Below are 18,438 nucleotides of genomic sequence, written 5' to 3' on the forward strand. Positions count from 1 at the left end.
AACTAGAAAACTTATTGTGGCTTAATAAAAATATCCAATTTTCAAAATAAGTAAAATTTAAACTACCTTTTTTTCTGGTCCCTTTATACGCTAACTTAATAACATTCAGCATGTATATATGTAATTCTTGCTGAGTTGAACTCCTTTGTTCAAATTGGATAATTTCCCCAAAGGCCAGATCATTTTGGGGGAAGTGAGTAACTTCTCCATTTAATGGCTTTCATAACCACTGGGCCGTATCATTTCTCGACAAATATGAATTTAATTAAATTAAGTGAAGGTGGGTATTTTTTTTTTACCTGAAAATATGAACGATAAACTCCCTTTTGTTATAGTGTCCTTGGTGTTTGATAGGTACAATTTTCAATTAGGACTTTACAAAAAGATAGCCAGAATGTAATTTTTAAAACAAATTTACTATGAATTGAAATGCATTTTGCTGTCATATATAACAAGTTAGAGCAAATAAATAAATTTAAAAAAAAACACAATTTTACTTCCTTCCAAATACAATGAAGTTATTTAAAACAAATCAAACAAACAAACAAAAAAAGATGTATGGGTGGGAAAGTTGGAAATCCCATTTTTGGGGGGAAATGGAGATAAAGTCAGGTCATGATGGTGGTATTCCCAGAGCTGATGGTTTGCCTGGCAAAGGAGGGGTCACCTGTTTTCTCTTGCTGCAGACATTAGAATTCAGAGCAAACTGAGGAAGTAGGAGGGAGGTACATTTTGTGCAGTGTAGAGACAACGTTTCTCCCTGGAAAAGAATGAGATGTTTAGTTAAGTTGGGAGTTTGCCATTACTAGTGAGATTCAAACAAGGGCTGGGTGGTCATCTAAATGTTTCCTCTCTGGAGTATTCCTCCATTGACAGGTAGTCTTAATGGCATTCAGAATTCTTAAGCTGATCTTCAGAATAGTGAGTGAGCCCCTGAATATCTATATAAGTAATGTTGGATATATATGCAAATAAGCATGATTTCTTGAGACGGAATCTGTACACTTCATTGACTACTCAAGAGGATCTGTTACAAAAAAAAAAAAAAAAAAGATTTAACAATGTGCAGGTTAGGTGGAGTTTCTCACCTGTTTTTAAAAGATTTGAGATTCTCTTCTGGAGGACACCCAGTATAATGATTTGAATATGGTATGAGTTTTTTTCTCACACAGGCTCATGTGTTAGAAGCTTGGTCCTCAGTGTGGTGCTGTTGGAGTTGTTGGTACCTTTAAGGGACAGAGCTTAATGCAAGATAGTTAGGTCATCAGGGTCATCGCATTGCCCTCAGAGGGGACTAACCTAGATCCTGTGGAAGCCCAGTTGGTTCCTTCCAGATGGATTGTGATAAAAAAGCAAGACTGGCCCCTGCTGTCGGGCTTTGGGCTTCCTGTCTTGCTTTGTGATCCCTCTTCACACACACCCCTGCCCTAATACCATCAGGCAAGAGGCCCTCACCTGATGCCAGATTTGGGATGCTTATACTTTCAGCCTCTGAAATCATGAGCTAACTCAACCTCTTTTCTTTGTAAGTTATCCAGTCTCAAGAATTTCAATATAACCATGAAAAACAGACTAATACACCCAGGCTTAAGTTATTTTTCCACATTCCAGGAAAACTTCTCTTGTCTTTCACAGCTTGGATGCCATAGATAAGTCAGTCATCTATGCCATTGAGTCTGCAGTGATCAAGTGGAGCCACCAAGTCCAGGTGGTACTCAAGAGAGAGTCTTCTCAACCACTCTTACAAGGGGAGAATCCCACCCCAAAGGTGGAGTTGGAATTTTGGAAGAGAAGGTAAACAGTGAGGCAGAGGCCTGAATTTTGGGAACAGGGAAGATATTTCACAGACAAAGTGAAAGCTGGCCTGGTGGGAGGCGGTCACCACTGAGTTTGGTCCTTTCCTCTAAATGCTTCTCCTCCAGCTCAACCTCATAGGTCAGAGTAGTTTTTCTGTGTATTGGAAGAGGGACTCTTTCCACGAGATTCCATAGTCATCCTTCCTATCTTGAGTCCAACTTCTGACATGCCATCAAAGACTCTTTCTACTCCATGTAAAATTAATCAGCTTTTGTATTATTATTTTGTTCATTTCTACTCTCTTCTCCTTGGACAGTTGAGGCTGGGTGCACTTACCTTTTGTAAAGATATGAAAGAGGGAAAGGGTTTTTAAAGTTGGTTGCAAAATAGCCTGTCCTAGGTCTCCGCTCATTAATAGCAGGGCTAGAAAGTCCATCATCCATTATGTGTCACCTGCCCTGGGTGAACAGAAATACTTCATTATGGCTCCCACTCCTGCTTATTTTCTCTCTCACTCCTCATTTTCTTGCTCTTCTTTATCATTGTGCTGATAAATCCTTTACTCAAAAGGAGACAGACAGATGTTGGAGGCAGATGTTGCTGCCCTCACATTGGAGAGTGTCCATATCCCATGACCAGGCTTGCCTGTAGGGCTCCAGCCCTGTTTGAACCACCATGCTGAGATGGTCCATCTTCTTGCCCAGTTTCTGGCCATTTGCTGACCCCCAGCAAGGTCCTTCTCTAGCAGCCTTGCTCCGGCAGCACTTCTCTCACCCTGCCCCAGCCTTACTGCTAGAGCTAATGACCTCCAGCTGCCAGGCTTTGAACCACCAGATGGTCACAGCAGTGTTTCCTGGAGCTGCCCCCCTTTGAACCTGTGTTCCCAAATCAGGCTTTTGCCCTCATTGTTCTGGAACAGATGTCCAAGCTCTGTGGGCTGGAGCACCCTGAGGCTGGGGTCCTCTCTGCCTGTGTGTGCAGGTGGGTCACCACGGTGTGATTTGCATTCCATGATGCTCACCAGGATTCACCCTTCTCTGTGGTATTGCAGGTATGAGGATCTGGAATACATTCATAATCAGCTGCAAACAATTCAAGTGAGGGGCATGGCTGGGCTCCTGGATAAGCTTCATAGCAGCTATTTACCAGCTTTCAAAGCCATGTTCAGAGACGTCGTCGCAGGTGAGGACCAGCAAATGCTCTCACAAATATACTGACTCAAATTTCCTATTTAGCAATGCATGCACTGGTCTCTAATGTCAGCATCTTCAAGCCCTTATAGGGTTCCAACTTGGCACATATAACTGGTAGCAAGGATACCAAATCTGGGAACAGAGGAGCATCTAAACAGAATTTTACTCAGTTCAATAACTTTATGACCCTGGGAACAATCAGCCAACATCTCTGAGCTTCAGGTGTGTAGCATGGTTATAGGACACACTCTTCCTACTTATTGTATCTCTCTGAGTCCATATGAGATAATCGAGGTAGAAGGGCTTTGTTGACCCCACCACATTACACAGATACATTTTGTGTTGTTATCTCTCATCTCTGGAATTCAGGTTCCTCCACCCTTGACTCCTTGAGAAATCTCTGTTGTGTTTCTAGCTCTGTTCTGCATTTTCTGTTCCTATGGTTATATGGGACAGCAATTTCCTGTCCCTTTGAACATCAGACAAGATCGGCCCTTGTCAGTATTGCAAAGCTGGTAAAGTCTATGATTAGAGGCAGGTAATTTTTTTTTTCATTGGCATACTTTGATCCCCTTCATTCTTTTCCTATCAAACCTCCTCCTTGCTCTATAGTACTATAGGTCAAAATTTGCATTTAAAGTTATTTGCAGTTTCATACAAAATTTCAGCTTAATCTAAGCAGTGAGTTTTTTCAAATATTTTTTCTCTCCCAGAACTTTCTCTAAATACAATCTCCAAGGTTATGGGATATAGTGATAGAGTGCTTTCCTATCACACACAAGGCCTTGGGTTTGTTCTCCATTCTGCAACTTGTAATTGGGGTAAAAATGGGAGCTGATAACCCATTTGAATCAAATGTATGGAAGATGATATGCCATGAGCTTTGTAATGTTTTGAACAACCAATAAAAAAAATATTTAAAAAAAAAAGAAACAAAAAAAAGAAAAAAATAAATAATGATGATGATGATGATGATGATAATAATAATAATAATAATAATAATAATAATAATAATAAAATTAATTATCTCTCCCATGTAAGTCCAGAATAGAACACTAGCAAGGTCTTTTTGCTTTGTTAAAGAAGACAGTGTCCTGTGTCCAGAGCCCAATATCTAATCTCTCAATCCATCTTCTCCTAGTGGCATGGGGTATGGAAACCACTTAGCTAAAAGGACTAAAAGTTAGTGAGGGTGTTTCTGACATGAGTTATATGATAAAAAAGACCTTGAATAAGAAGTTGGGGTTTTTTTGTTTTTTTGTTTTGTTTTGTTTTTTAAAGAGAGAGTGAGAGAGGGAGAGAGAGAGAGAGAGAGAGAGAGAGAGAGAGAGAGAGAGAATTTTTAATATTTATTTTTTAGTTATCGGCGGATACAACATCTTTGTTTGTATGTGGTGTTGAGGATGGAACCCGGGCCACACGCATGCCAGGCGAGCGCGCTACTGCTTGAGCCACATCCCCAGCCCAAGAAGTTGGTTTTTGAGGTCATCCTGGGCCCTTTATGTGCTCTGCTAATATGTAAAGCTAGCTTGGAAAAAGATGTCTCTTGAGGTCTCAGTTTACTGCTTCACTGAGACTTTCTGTGTCTCAGAGGAATCCATTCTTGTTCCCAGGCTATGTTTCATTTCAAATATTCAGGCATGCCTCAAAGCATAATGCCTACCACTGTTAATATGAGAGATGGTGAGAGGTGTGTGGACAGGTAGTTGGTAAAATGTCTCAAATGGTCACTCTGTTTTGGGCAAAGATTTTCCATTCTGGGTGGTGATTTAAAGTTTCCATTTTATATACAGTCAGCCCTCCATATGTATGGGTTCTGCACCCATGAATTCAACCAATCAGGGATTAAAAATAATTTTTAAACTTATGTCTGCACTGGACACATGCAGGTCTTTTATCTTGTCATTATTCTCCAAATAACACAGTGTAACAACTATTTTCATAGAATTTACATTGACATAGTTTATAAAATGATGGATGGAGGTTATATGTAAACATTATGATGTTTAATATAAAGAACTTGAGCATCCTAAGATTTTGGTATCTACAGGGGTCCCTGAACCCAATCCCCCATGGATATGGAGGATATAACAATGATTTTATTTAGGCTAATATGGAAGAAAATTTAGTGGAAAAATATGAAGGGAGCAATATTAACAGGTTGACACAGCTGCAACACAAATAAATGTGCAAAAGCCTAAGATTTGGGACTCTGAAATGAAATAACATGTAATAAAAGTATGTTGTAAATTGGTTCTTTAGTACCCCAAATATACCTGTGTGGATTTAATAAACTATTTATTCACATAGATTAATAGGTGCAAAAGACTCATTTCCCGAGGCCAACTTTAGAAAATTCTTTTCAGAAGAATATATACTGACAATGTAATTAGGAAAAAAAATGCCATTATAATAGTACAAAATAAACACTACTATAATGGTAGGAATCCTTTAGAAGTGTAATTCAATTCCAATGAGGGAAGAAGAGAAAATTTGATTAGAGGTGTTAGGCAGAGACTCGGTCAGAAATTTTGGCAGGGTCTACAAGAATAAAAAGATTTTAAAGGCTGTTGATTGATTTTATCATTTCCAATTTAATTTCAGAGCATCTGGCTTCCTTTATGCTGAACAGATATACTATGTGCATTATTCTTACTAGTCACGATCAGGGTAGTTCATTGGTTCAGGGTTGGACTAGAGGGAGAGGAAAAGAAGTATTTCTGAATTATAAGCATGTATTGGAGAGCAGTGAGAAATAAAGAAGGGGGCTGAATGGGTGGAAGAAATGGGTGGAAATAGGATTGTCGGAGTGGAATTGATTGAATGATGAAAAAACCTTAGAAAAGAAGAAGTAACGTTTCCTAGGGGAGGAAAAACAGGGCAATAAAGATTGATTAGGGAGTTGTCTCCCTGGTTCCTAGGAGAGCACGTTTGGCCCAGTTGTCTTGGCCAGTTGTCTTACAGTTGTGCTTCTGCAACAGGCGACTAAAGACCAGATAGTTTATAAAGAACAGACATTTATTTCTCACTATTTTGGAGGCTGGGAAGACCAGAATCAAGGAACCGGAAGGTTCAGTTTTCTGGTAAGGGCTACCCTCTGCTTCCAAGGTGGCATCTTCTTGGTGCATCCTCTGGGGGTCAGGAAGAAGAGCGCTGTGTCATCACATGGTGGAAGGTAGAAAGGCAAACTAGTAGAGCACTCTCTGAAGCCTCTTTGAGAAGAACCTGCATCCCATTCCCAAGGGAGGTGCCCTGGTCATCTACTTAGTACCATCATAGTCAACATTAAGTTTCAACACCTGAGTTTGGGAGGGGACACATTTGAATGAAAGCCGCAGTCATGAATGATGGAAGGTGTGTGTACGTGGGGAAGAAGTTCAAGTCCAGTGCTGCTCTGGAGGCAGCTTGGGCTGGCCCACAGTGGCTCCATTGCATCTGTTCTTAACTTTCCCACCCGCCAAGCAGCACTCAGTGAATTCAAATTGGTGACTTGGAATCAGACATGATGGTAATATTGGGAATATCTGCACCACAGGAACTAGCAAATGTTACACATAAAGACATTTGTCACTGAAGAGACCATTGTTAAAGATTTACCAGCAAACCACTGGACATCACTGTGCAATTGGCTATTTATATTTGCAGTCAGCCCTCAATATTCAAGGGTTCCACTCCTGTGGATTCAACTACTTGAGGATTGAAAATATCTTAAAAAAATCTAAAACATAACAATATAACCATAAAAACAATACAAATTTTATAACAGTGGGGCTGGGAGTATCGCTCAGTGGTAAGAGTACATGCTTTCCACATTCAAGAAGGTCATGGATTTCATCCCCAATCCCACACACACACAATGCAGTAGAACAACTATTTCCAATAGTATTTACATTGTATTAGGCATCATCAGCCATCTGGAGATGATTTAAAGTATACAGTAGGATGTGTGTAAGTAATATGCAAATACCATGCCATTTTTATATAGGGGACTTGCACAAAGGACTTGAGAGCATCCTTGGATTTTGGTATCCATGGGGGGACCTGGTACCAATCTCAACTGTATATATTTTTAAAAGGTGTAGCCTAGCTCTGTCTGTTGCTATGTCTTTGTAAGACAAGGTGATTGCACCTGGCTTGGACTAGAGTGCTCTTTGTGTCTTCTCAGTGGAATGCCTATTTGTGTGAGTAATGGAGATTTTGGCTCCTTTAAAGGCCTTAAAATACAGAGTATCAGAGAGAGAGAATGAGCCAGTAGTACAATGGTCGCAGTCTCTTCTTCCTCACATCACATAGAATATGTGTTCATTGGAATGGCTGTTGGATTCTCAAATCTCCTGCCCAGCTCAGTGGTTCTGAAGCTCACCATCAGCCCCCAACTCTAACCAATTTACCAATTTCGCATGATATTTGACTTCCCATCCACATGCTGCATCCCATCAACCCATATGGGATGTAAGGTACAAACACGCGCGTCAACATATTCCTATGTCCAGTGAGCCTCACAACCATCAAGTCAGGAGTTCAAGGTAACTAACTTGATGTCATCTTTTTGCTCAGCTAGACAGGACTGTTCAATCCACAGAATGAGCCTAGGCAAGTCTTAATACATTCACTTAAAAAGCCAGCAGGACTTTCTATAAGATGTGTATGTCTAGTGTCTCAGGAGGCTGAGACAGGAGGATCACAAGTTCAAAGCCAGCCTCAGCAAAAAGTGAGGCACTAAGCAACTCAGTGAGACCCTGTCTCTAAATAAAATACAAAATAGGACTGGGGACGTGGCTCAGCGGTCGAGTGCTCCTGAGTTCAATCCCCAGTACCAAAAAATAAAATAAAATAAAATAAAAAAAGATGTATATGTCTGCTAGATAGAACAATTCCTGGAATATTGTGATCTGTTTGCTAAGTAGGTGTTTCTTTAAGGATGAATGCAAACACCACCTCCACAAAATATAACCTGAAACCATCTGTTCTGTGATACTGCCTGATTACCCACCTGGGAAAGAACCACTTTGCAGATGCTAGTTTCCAGTTCAGTTTGCTCAGTGGGCTTTCATACTCCCTCTTAGTTGCTCTGCAGGTGTTAGTGCCCAGTGCTGCTGGGTTTCCTGCTTCCTTTCTATGTTACCCCAAGATGACTGAATATATCCCTTCTCTTTCCTTGACTGTATTCAAAGGATATGATAGGAGATTTCCAGGCATGAAAAATCATTACAACCTTGCCATCATGGGTCTGCACTAGTTCCTCTATTCCCAGTGACTTCTTCATAAGAGCTCAGTGAGAGTTTTTATTGAGAAATGTTCATCAGAGACACTACCATTTATCAGACACCTGGTAGGGTCCAGGCACTGTGCTAGTTGTTCACAAAGTCTTTTTGTTCTTCCCTTTGCTTTACAGGGACCCTTGAAATTAGATGCAGACAGACTATTTTTGAGGCTTAGAGAGGTGAAACGTGCTCAAGGTCATACAATGGCTAAGTGTCTCTGCCAGCATTTGAAGGCAGACCTTTTTCATTCTAAAACTTGTTCCCTGTCATCCGTTTTGTATTATCTTAGAGATATCAGCTGTGAAGTAATCATCCAACATTCATTAAGTGAAGTGTCTGCCCTAACACAGCACCAGACTGGGGCTGGGAAGGCCAGGGAGAAATCCAGACAGAGGAATAGTATCCAAGAGAACTCATCCAACAATTGCCCTAGCTGTTTGAGGCTCAGAAGATCCCCATATTCTGCATGAGAGCTAGAGAGTTTTCTGGAACCAGCCTTTCTCTCTGCCTTCTCTGTTTAGGAAGAAATTACATTTTTGGCTTTGCAAATCCTTCATTTCCCAGGCACCAGGGCTTCACCTGGTAATTTGTGCCTTAAGCAGAGATCAGTGACCATCTCCCATTCCTTTCAGCTCTGAAAGAGGCGCAGGACATTCACGTGCACCTGTTACCCCTGCACCACCACCTGGAAGTCCTGGAGAGTGTGGAGTTTCCCCAGGTGAAGTCCAAGCTGCGGCCTCTGCTCCATGTGGTCTGTCTGATTTGGGCCACATGCAAGTGCTATCGCTCCCCAGGGAGGCTCACAGTGCTGCTCCAAGAGATTTGCAACCTCCTCATCCAGCAGGTGGGCTACCTGGGCATTCCAACAACATTTCCCTTGGGAGCTGATTGGCATTAAAAAGAGGAAAAGGTGCTTTCTCAGGGCAGGGAAATACTTATGGTGCAAAGAGTTCTCACGTTTTAATTTCTGTACTTTCACAAGTCAATAATTCACAAAGTGTAATACCAGAACACTTGAGGGTGGAGGCAGCCTTCCTTGACCCTCTCCCTAAGCCCTAGGGTGGAGAAAAGGGCAGGCTGGGTGAATTTCAACCTCCTTCACGGCCTGTGCAAAGTTTGGAGCAAAGTATAGCAATGAAGAATATAGCCTCCGAGCCAGGCATGGTGGGACACACTGATAATCCCAGTGACTCAGGAGGTTAAAGCAGGAGGAGCACAAGTTCAAGACCAGCCTTAGGAGCTTAGTGAGACCCTGTCTCAAAATAAAAAATTAAAAGGGCAGGGGATGTAACTCAGTGGTAAAGTGCCCCTCGTTTTGGTTTCAGTTCCCAGTACCATCCCTCCATACACACCCATGCAAGAATATAACCTCTGGAATCAGATTATATTGCCAAACCCTGGCCTCACTACTTGTTAGCTATGTGCTGGGGAAACACCTTGCTCCCTGCCTCATTCTTCTCTACACAATGTTACAAAGACAAGGACTCATTTGAAAGGGGTGCTTGCTAATTGTGAAGCTTTAATGCAATAATGCATGTGCCCTGCACATGGTAAGAACTTGGTATATGTGAACTGTTAAGAAGCCGCCTCTTTATATATTTTTGCTCCTTCTTTGAATGGACACTTGTAGTATCAATCAATCAAGGCAGTGTAAACCTTGAGGAGTTGAGGAGTGTGTCTGTAAATAGAGCTAGATACCTCAAGAAGGTTCGGGTAACCTTCTCCCCACATTGGCTTCTTTTTATCAGTGTGTCCCTAAGGAACTGCAACCCTGAGAACCTCATAGTAACTAAAACTCAAGGAGCACACTAAGGCTACAAAATGTTGTCACATTCTTGATTTTGATCAATTATCAGTTGAACCTTGAGGGGGAGACAGGAAGGGTGCTATTATTTATTACTACTATTATTTATTTAAAGACATGGGCTAAGGCTCAGGAAATTAACTGCCCCACCCAAGGACACCCACATAAGGTCCCAGACCAGGTTGTTTGATTCTTACATGTGCACTTTGCCATCACTCACTCCATGTTTATCAGTCAAGACTTTGTTGGTTGAAAGTCTAATAAACCCAACTAAAAGATGCATCAACCAGAAGAAAACTGATTCACTCCTGTTCTCGAAAGTCTGAGGTAGGCTTGCTTCAGCCCCAACTTGCAATGTGGCCTTGGATGATGTCACCAGGGCCCAGCTTTCTCTGCCATTCCCTGAGGTGATGAACGTTACTGTTCAACAGCTCCAGCTTCTCAGCTTTCTAGGTTCAAATCTCTTGGAGACAGAGAAGTAGTTATGGCCTGAACAATTCTTGCACTCGAGTGATATTGCTATTCATTAAAGAATACCTAGCAGCAAACACCTGCCTTAGCCCCAGCTGGTCCCCCAAAGTCCCACTGTGTCTCCTTGCCTGACAGGTCACTTGACCAATCACAGTGATTGTGTGAATGGTCACAAAGACTCTTTGGCTTAAACCCAGATCCAGTCCACTCGTGGAACTAAGGGTAGAGTCAGATGCGTTCCTATATTGTACTTGTAAAATCCATTACTTGGACAATTATGCAGTTCTGAGTTGGTGTCAGCCAGGTTATGGGATGTCCTGTGTCTGCAGTTCAGACTCAGTGACACTAATCTGCTTGCATTTTAGGCCTCTAATTACCTCAGTCCAGAAGACGTCCTGAGAATCGAGGTGGAAGAAAGTCAGAGAAAACTGCAAGTGGTCTCAGACACCTTGAGCTTCTTGAAGCAGGAGTTTCAGGACAGAAGGGAGAATCTCCATACCTACTTCAAAGAGAATGAGGAAGTCAAGGAGTGGGATTTTCAGTCTTCCTTGGTGTTTGTGCGTTTGGATGGCTTCCTGGGCCGACTGTGCACGGTGGCAGTGAGTACATCCATTCACCTCAGCCCCCAGCCCCATAGAGGAGTAAGTCCAGGGACCTCAGTGCATACTAAGGGAACACAACCTGATGACCAGCCCTCCATTGGTTGGAAGAACCCATAATGAGGGTTTGAGAAATAGTTGTCACTTGGATTGATCCATTATGTAGTAGTGATTCTATCAGAAGTTGACAAAATTCTGATCACAGACCCACTTAGGAAGAAGACCCAAGGAATCAGTCAGCTAATCCAGTTGGTTTTCAGATTGTCCATCATCTTAAAACTTGGCTTCAAATAAACTTGAACTGGTACATCAGGTGTGCAAAATGAAAGTGAGCAGATCTGGGTGTAACGGGCCAAGCCCACAAACTAGCTGCTTTGAGCTCTTCCCCCCACCCCGCACCCCCCAGTGGGGTCTAAAAATCCCCAAAGTAGTGAATCCCTATGCAAGTGAGAAACACACTTTGAATGCACATTTGTCTTTCCCCTGATTACGGAGGCTGAGGCAGAAGCATCATGAATTCAAAGCCAGCCTCAGCAACATAGCAAAACCCTGTCTCTAGATAAATACAAAAAAAGGGCTGGGGCTGGGGTTCAGTGGTTAAATGCCCCTGGGTTCAATCCCTGGTCCTCAACCTCCCTGTCCAAAATGTGACTTTTAATTCATATACTAGGGTTTTCTTTAATTGTTTCAATCTTCAGAATTTAGTATGGTGAACATCTTACAGCTATAGATGTGCTGAATGGACTTTGGCGGAAGGATGATGGGAATAAAAAATGGAACATATACTTTTATCCTGGTTTAATACATTCAAAGCCAAATTCATGATAAGGATAATAGCCAAGAGAAGGAATTAGAATCGTGTTCCCAACTAGCAGAGGTTTGGAGTAAAGAAGATGTGTTGGGAAGGAGTTGAGGATGAGCAAAATAAGACCATGGGATGATAAGGATAAGAGAATATTACAGAGTCTGATCACTTTATTTCTAAAAATACAGATCCAGCATAACCAATCTGCAGGCACTGAGCTGGGTACTGGGATACAAAGATGACTGACCCCTCCACTCTTTATTCCCCTCATCTCCCGCATCAGTTCCTTTGCTATTATTTAGCTAAGGTGATGGATACTGGACTCCAGCCTGCCCCTAGCCTCCACTGATCATGGAGGAGGAATAATTGCCTCTGTCCAGCCCTGAGAATGGCCCAGGGATGGTGAGAGAGCAAGGTTCAGAATGACTGCTTGGGCAGAGTCCTCAGGCCCTGTGCACACATGCTAATGATGTGACTTTGCATATAGACAGCTATTCTAACATTAGGGCACCTAATCTACTGGGTATATTCAGTAAACATAAGCAGAGACACCACCAGCCTCGCTGGAATCATTACCCTCACAATAGCTCACTCTCAGGCTGCTGAGTTTTTTTTTTTTTTTTTTTTTTTTTGAATCAAGGGCACACATGCATAAAAAAGCAGTTGCCCCAGTTTAATTAAAGGAGGAATTGAATGCCACCATGCTCTCTGTCTCTCTGAAGTTTACTTTTTTGCTCGTGGGCACAGCGCCACCATTTCCTCTATTTTTTGTCTCCCACACATTGGCAGAGACTCATCCCCCTTGCCCTTTGCAGGCCTCCTCCTCCCTCCTCCCTCCTCCCTCCTCCTCCCTTCTCAGTCCCTCAGCTCAGTGCAGCAGGACAGGGGAGGATCGATCGATTGTCTCCTGGCATATTTCATGTAGCCCTTTAGTTAACATTCTGTGTATCACTGTGATCGATGCCTGTTTGAAATGGGATTAATCTGCTTCTCTCCAGCAAGAATTAGCATGAATTTAGTCATCCTCGTCTTCTGTTCTAATACAATGTATGACAACAGAGATGATGGTAACTGCAAGTAATAAATACCTGGAGCCAAATGAAGAAATGACATCAATGTCGTTAGAGCCCTGCTCTGTGCGTGCTCAAACCAAGAGGTTATACTGTGAAAGGCTGGTTTTTCATCTCCATGATTTGCCCACTTTTTTCCTCTGATTTGTGATGCTTTTAACTTTTTGGGTTTTTGGTTTTTTTTTCCCACAAGAGAAGAGGTCCACTCTTCCCTTCTGGGTGCTCAGTAAATGAAGGTGGATGGGGCCAGAAGGTGCTGCTTCGAAGGAAGGGTGTTATATTGCTGAACAGTTTCCAACAGGTCTGCAGTATATGGACTAATTGCATTCTCAGGATGCCAATCTCTTCCTCATTCCTATCTTGATAACTAATCACCTAGACAGCTCATTCTCCTGGAGGTTAGGAAGAATAGGAAAATGAAGAAGTAGTATATTTCAAGAGCCTCTCTCCTTCCACAGTCTGTATCCTTGCAATCATCATAAGAGCTTATTCTCAATGCCCTTACTTTAACAAACGAGCACAATTAAATCCGATATGTAAGTTAACTCTTCCGCTATTGCATGGCTCAGAGTGATTTATCTACAATATGTACCCCAGCTAGGGCATGTGGTCTTTTCACCAAACTTTTGATATCTTCCAGGGAGTTATAAAGGTCTATTTCCCTTTCTTTCTTCCCTTCCTTCCCTCCCATTTGGAAGGTCTCAAACTAGCTTCATAGTTTCACTCTATCCTTATACATTCTGCTCTTTGTGCACCCTATTTTTATGATTTCCAGGTCTTTTTACCTAAATAGGTCATTCAGGTAAAATTATGATTCCCATTCCACGAAACAGCCTTATTCGATTTTATGACTTCCGAAGGAAATCCCAGAAGTATTTAAAATTTTTGCCATTTGAATCAACGGTCAAAAAAAAAAAATCAAAGAAAAAGAGACATTTCGGTTGCCTCTGGGTTTCTTCCATGATCTAGCTTCTCACAGAAGCTCCGGCAGGCACCACATGTATGTGTTCACACACACACACACACACACACACACACACACACACACAGGGTTCATTTTTGTGCCATAATATTGTAGATTCTGCCGATCCCCTGTTTATGTTTCTGCCTGCAGCCTCTTCCCTGCAAACAATGCAGTAAGCAGCTTGGAGAGATCTCTCACTTCTTTCATTATAAAATTGCTCTAAAGCTGTGTTTCACTTGGAGACTAAATGATTTCCTGCTGAGGCTCTATGCAAAGTGATTAGCAGGGAGATAGGTAATAAGCTGACCTAATACACACCACATTTCCTTTTGCTCTTTCCTCCATCTCCAACCACTCCTCAGCCTCCTTTCATTCCCAGCCTAATTGGACTGGCTTCCCTTTTAGCCCAGCTTGTACACGTGATCGCAGATGAGACCATTAGCAGCATAAGGTCGGTGGCAGTCGAGAGGTAAAGAAAACAGTCTTTTTTTTTCCAAATGACCTTTTGAGATTTTCATCTGTGAATGTCTGCTTTGTGCTCTCCCTTAATGAATTCTGAAGACATTTCTTTTAAGACGGGCAGCGTGACCTCTCCTTCGGGAATAGGATTGCTGTTGGTGGAGCCTGCCATTATACCTGATGTCGATTCTTCACTTCATGGGCCACAGCCCGAATTGAACCCTCCCAGTCACCCTCCGCTTGCCACCACTGTTAAATGTTGTGCTGTTTTTCGCAGGAATAGGACCCAATCAGTCCAGTGAGCCACCCGGAATCCCAGAGCTCTTAAGGATGTCTATTTTGAAAGGAGCGACAAAATGACCCCCTTTATAAATCTGTTATGCATCTAATATCTACCAACCTCTCCTACTGACATCAGGATGATCATAATTAAGTATAATGGCTACCATTTATTGAAGTCCCATAAAAGGCACTTTCCATGTAACTTGGGAACCCCATGGCAGGTTAAATATTATTGTCCCCACTTACAAGAAAAGAAAGGGAGCTGTAGAAAAGTCAAGTGTCTCCCTTGAAGCCACAGAGCTAGTAAGTGGCAGAAACAGGGTGGTGTGAACTCAAGATTTATCTACAGTGCCCCTTGTTCTCTCCCAAGGACGATGTTTTCATCCTGAGTATAGTGGAATGAATTTCATGTATTTACTACCGTCATGAATAAAAATGGATATGTTAAAATATTATTTAAACCTCTTATTGGCTTAAATTTGCCCTGTACACATTTTTTTTTTTGGAGAACTTTTAAATAACCAGTGGGGGAAAAAAGTTTACATCTAAGTCATTGAAGAATCAAAGGGTTAGCTAGGATCAGTATGATAAATCTCTGTCTACACTGGTGAGGCAATTTCCCACCTGCCTCAGAATATTTTCAACAATACCACTACTGTCAAATTCTGCTAGAGCCCATCCATTGATGGGAGCTTGCTCCTTCTCTCATCAACCCATTCTAAGGCTGGGCACGTTTAGGCGCTAGATGGTTCCTTTTGATTAAATGAAGCCGCGGGAAATTGTCATCTTTTTTTTTTTTTTTTCGTAAGTTAAAACCATCACATATCAGAAATCTCATGGGTTCGACCCTCACCGTGAGACCAGATCTACTTCTTTGTCTCCTTTGCTCCTCGGCTTTCATTCAACGGTTGAAAGTGGGTCCACAGAAGGTTCTTTGAACTAGTCAAGGGCCCTTTTGACATCCAAAGGCCTGGCCTTGTGTTTCTCTCCTCCAACCTCACTTTCCTTGTTTTCACCAACCGCTCTTCAGAGGCCCTGGTTCCTTGGTGCTTTGTCACCCTTTCAGCAGTCTTCTGGATGGGTGCCGCTCTGTCAGAGCACCATGGGGAGGCACCCGTTCATTCAGCTAATGTCTGTTCAGCATCCAGGACTCTTCCGGGCTCTGGTGATACCGGGACCCCTTTGGGACATTTACCACCTACTCAGAAACATGGATGGAAAATAAAGCAAATTGTATAATATAACGTTAAGCAATTATATTAAAACACCACAGTGTGAGAAGATTTTTTTTTGGCCCCCGGATCCCAGGCTTTATCTACAGTGCCACTTGTTCTCTCCCAAGGATGATGTTTTCATCCTGAGTAGAGTGTAACGAATTTCATGTATTTACTACCATAATGAATTAAAAAAAAAATGATAAAAGGGATGGAAAATTCCGGGAAAGGTAGAAAGGGGGAGAATAAGAAAAGCCTTAAGGCCTTTAATTGAGCCCTAAATAAATGGGTCATGCCCCCCACCCCCATGCTTGTTAAGTTAGGATAACATTGTTTTCAGCAATTAGACTTTCTCTAAAGGTAGAATATTAACCCTCTCTCTAATACCTACAATTTACCTGTTAGAGGAGAGATGAAACACCTTTCACTGACCATCCAAGACCATATTTCAAGTGTTCGTAATAGTATGACAAAATTCTCAGCTTGTTTTCTGATGTAACCAAACATATCAAAATGGATGTATCTTTTAAGAGGGTCAGATAGTATTTCCTAAAAACTGAAACTGACAAATTCATGCAATTGTGAAGAATGAGTACAATTTTCTCCTATGAAACCAATGACAACTAAGCCCTTTTTGAGAGATTTGATGACTGTCGATGTCAATTTCATTCAAATAAAATTCACTTCAGTTTTCTTCCCACTACATAAAGTTGAACATGTATTTTTATTATTTCTATCGTACAAAATTATGGGAAACAGCGTCATAATTTAGTACACGTATACAGTATGTAATGATCTAGTCAGGATAGTTAACGCTTCCTTCTCTTTAAACATTTTAAATAATTTTTGACTTACTCATGATAATTATACACATCTATGGGGAACAGTGTAATATTGCAATACATTATACAATATGTACTGAACAAATCAGGTAATGAATGTTTCCGTCTTCTTACCATTGCTTTCTGTGTGGAGCCTTTGAGTTCTTCTGCTTACTCATAACCTATGATAGATAATTTTGAATTATAGTCACCACAACTGTGTTGTAGAATACTAGAACTTACTATTTATATCTACTTCTGTGTGGGTACCTTTAATCTGACTCCCACTTCCCCCTCCCCACATCCTTCCCAGCCTCTAGTAATCACTATTGTACATTATGACCAACTTTTTTTTGGATATCCACGTGTGGGAGAGAACATGGCATTCCTGTCTCTCTGCATCTGACTCATATCACTTAACAAAATGTCCTCCAGTTCTATTTTTTTCTGCAAATTATAAGATATCGTTTTTTTAAAAAATTTTATACCACATTTTCTTTATCTATTCATCCATTGATGGACATCTCTGCTGGTTCCATATTTCAGCTATTGTGAATGGCATAATGCAGCAACAAACATGGGCATGCAGGTGTCTTTTTGATATGCTGATATCATTTCCTTTGGGTAGATACCCAGAAGTGGGATAGCTGCATAATGTGATAGATCTTTTTTTTTTTTTTCATTTGTATGAGAAACGTCCATACTGTTCTGTATAGCAGCTATGCTGATTTATATTCAACGGTGCATGAGCGTTTTCTTTCTCTACATCCTCACCAGCATTTATTTTTTTGTGTGTCTTTTGGATAACAGCCATTTTAATGGGGGTGAGATGATATCTCATTGTGGTTTTGACTCACAGTCCCCTGATACCTCGTGAAATTGAGCATTTTTTTTTTCATAAATGCATCGGCCACTTGAATTTCTTCTTTTGAGAAGAAATACCCTTTATCCAATTTATTATTTCATCATTTGAGGTTTTGTTATATACATTATATAAGAAATATATTATACATATTGTATATTCTGGATATGAATGCTTTGTCAGATGAACGAGTTTGCAAACATTTTCTCCCCTTATGTCTCTCTGTTGATTGTATCCTTTGCCATGTAGAAACTTTTTACTTTGATATAATCCATTTTCCATTTTGGCTTTTGTTTTCTGTGTCTTGAGAGTCTTATCCAAAAAAAAAAAAAAAAAAATGTAGCCCATACCAGTGTGTTGAAGTGCTTCCCCATGTTTCCTTCTAATATTTTAAAATAGCAACTTCTCCATCCCTTACCAAGGTTAGCAAGAGCCCCAGTTCTAATGTACATCTTCTCTTCCTTGGCCGGTGTCCTCCTCCCTTCTCTCTGACCTTCCCATACACTACCACTCCCTCAGCCCTTTCTAGCTGCTTGATGCTGACCATCCCCAACATAGCTGAGCAAAAAAGTGGACTACTTGATGTCTGCCTAAGGCTTCATGGGTAATCCCCTGGGAAAAGTGGGGGAAAAAATCAGCCACTTCTCCTCACTTCCAGTGACTCTGTCACTGCTGTTGGACTTGGTGAACCAGAGAGAGAAAGGAGCTAAGCAGCTCCTTTGGTCAATCGTACCATAGCCACTGGCCATGGGGATTTTCTAGACTGCTACCAGGACCTACTGTATTGTCCAACGTCGGTGTCTCAGCATACTCTGTTCCTGCCCTTCCAACCT

At 41.5% G+C, this 18,438-nt stretch overlaps 1 protein-coding gene across 1 annotated transcript in view; it reads left to right on the forward strand.

Moving 5' to 3' along the window:
• Positions 1–18,438, forward strand: part of Dnah9 (dynein axonemal heavy chain 9) — a 328,584-nt gene that overhangs the window by 9,950 nt on the left and 300,196 nt on the right. Inside the window, exons 3-6 of the mRNA XM_076870265.1 lie at positions 1,636–1,794; positions 2,849–2,979; positions 8,887–9,098; positions 10,895–11,128. Of these exons, the coding sequence (XP_076726380.1) occupies positions 1,636–1,794; positions 2,849–2,979; positions 8,887–9,098; positions 10,895–11,128 (736 nt within the window). The remainder of the gene's footprint in view (positions 1–1,635; positions 1,795–2,848; positions 2,980–8,886; positions 9,099–10,894; positions 11,129–18,438) is intronic.

Source organism: Callospermophilus lateralis, chromosome 11 (genome assembly GCF_048772815.1).
Source record: "Callospermophilus lateralis isolate mCalLat2 chromosome 11, mCalLat2.hap1, whole genome shotgun sequence".
Lineage (NCBI taxonomy): Eukaryota > Metazoa > Chordata > Mammalia > Rodentia > Sciuridae > Callospermophilus > Callospermophilus lateralis.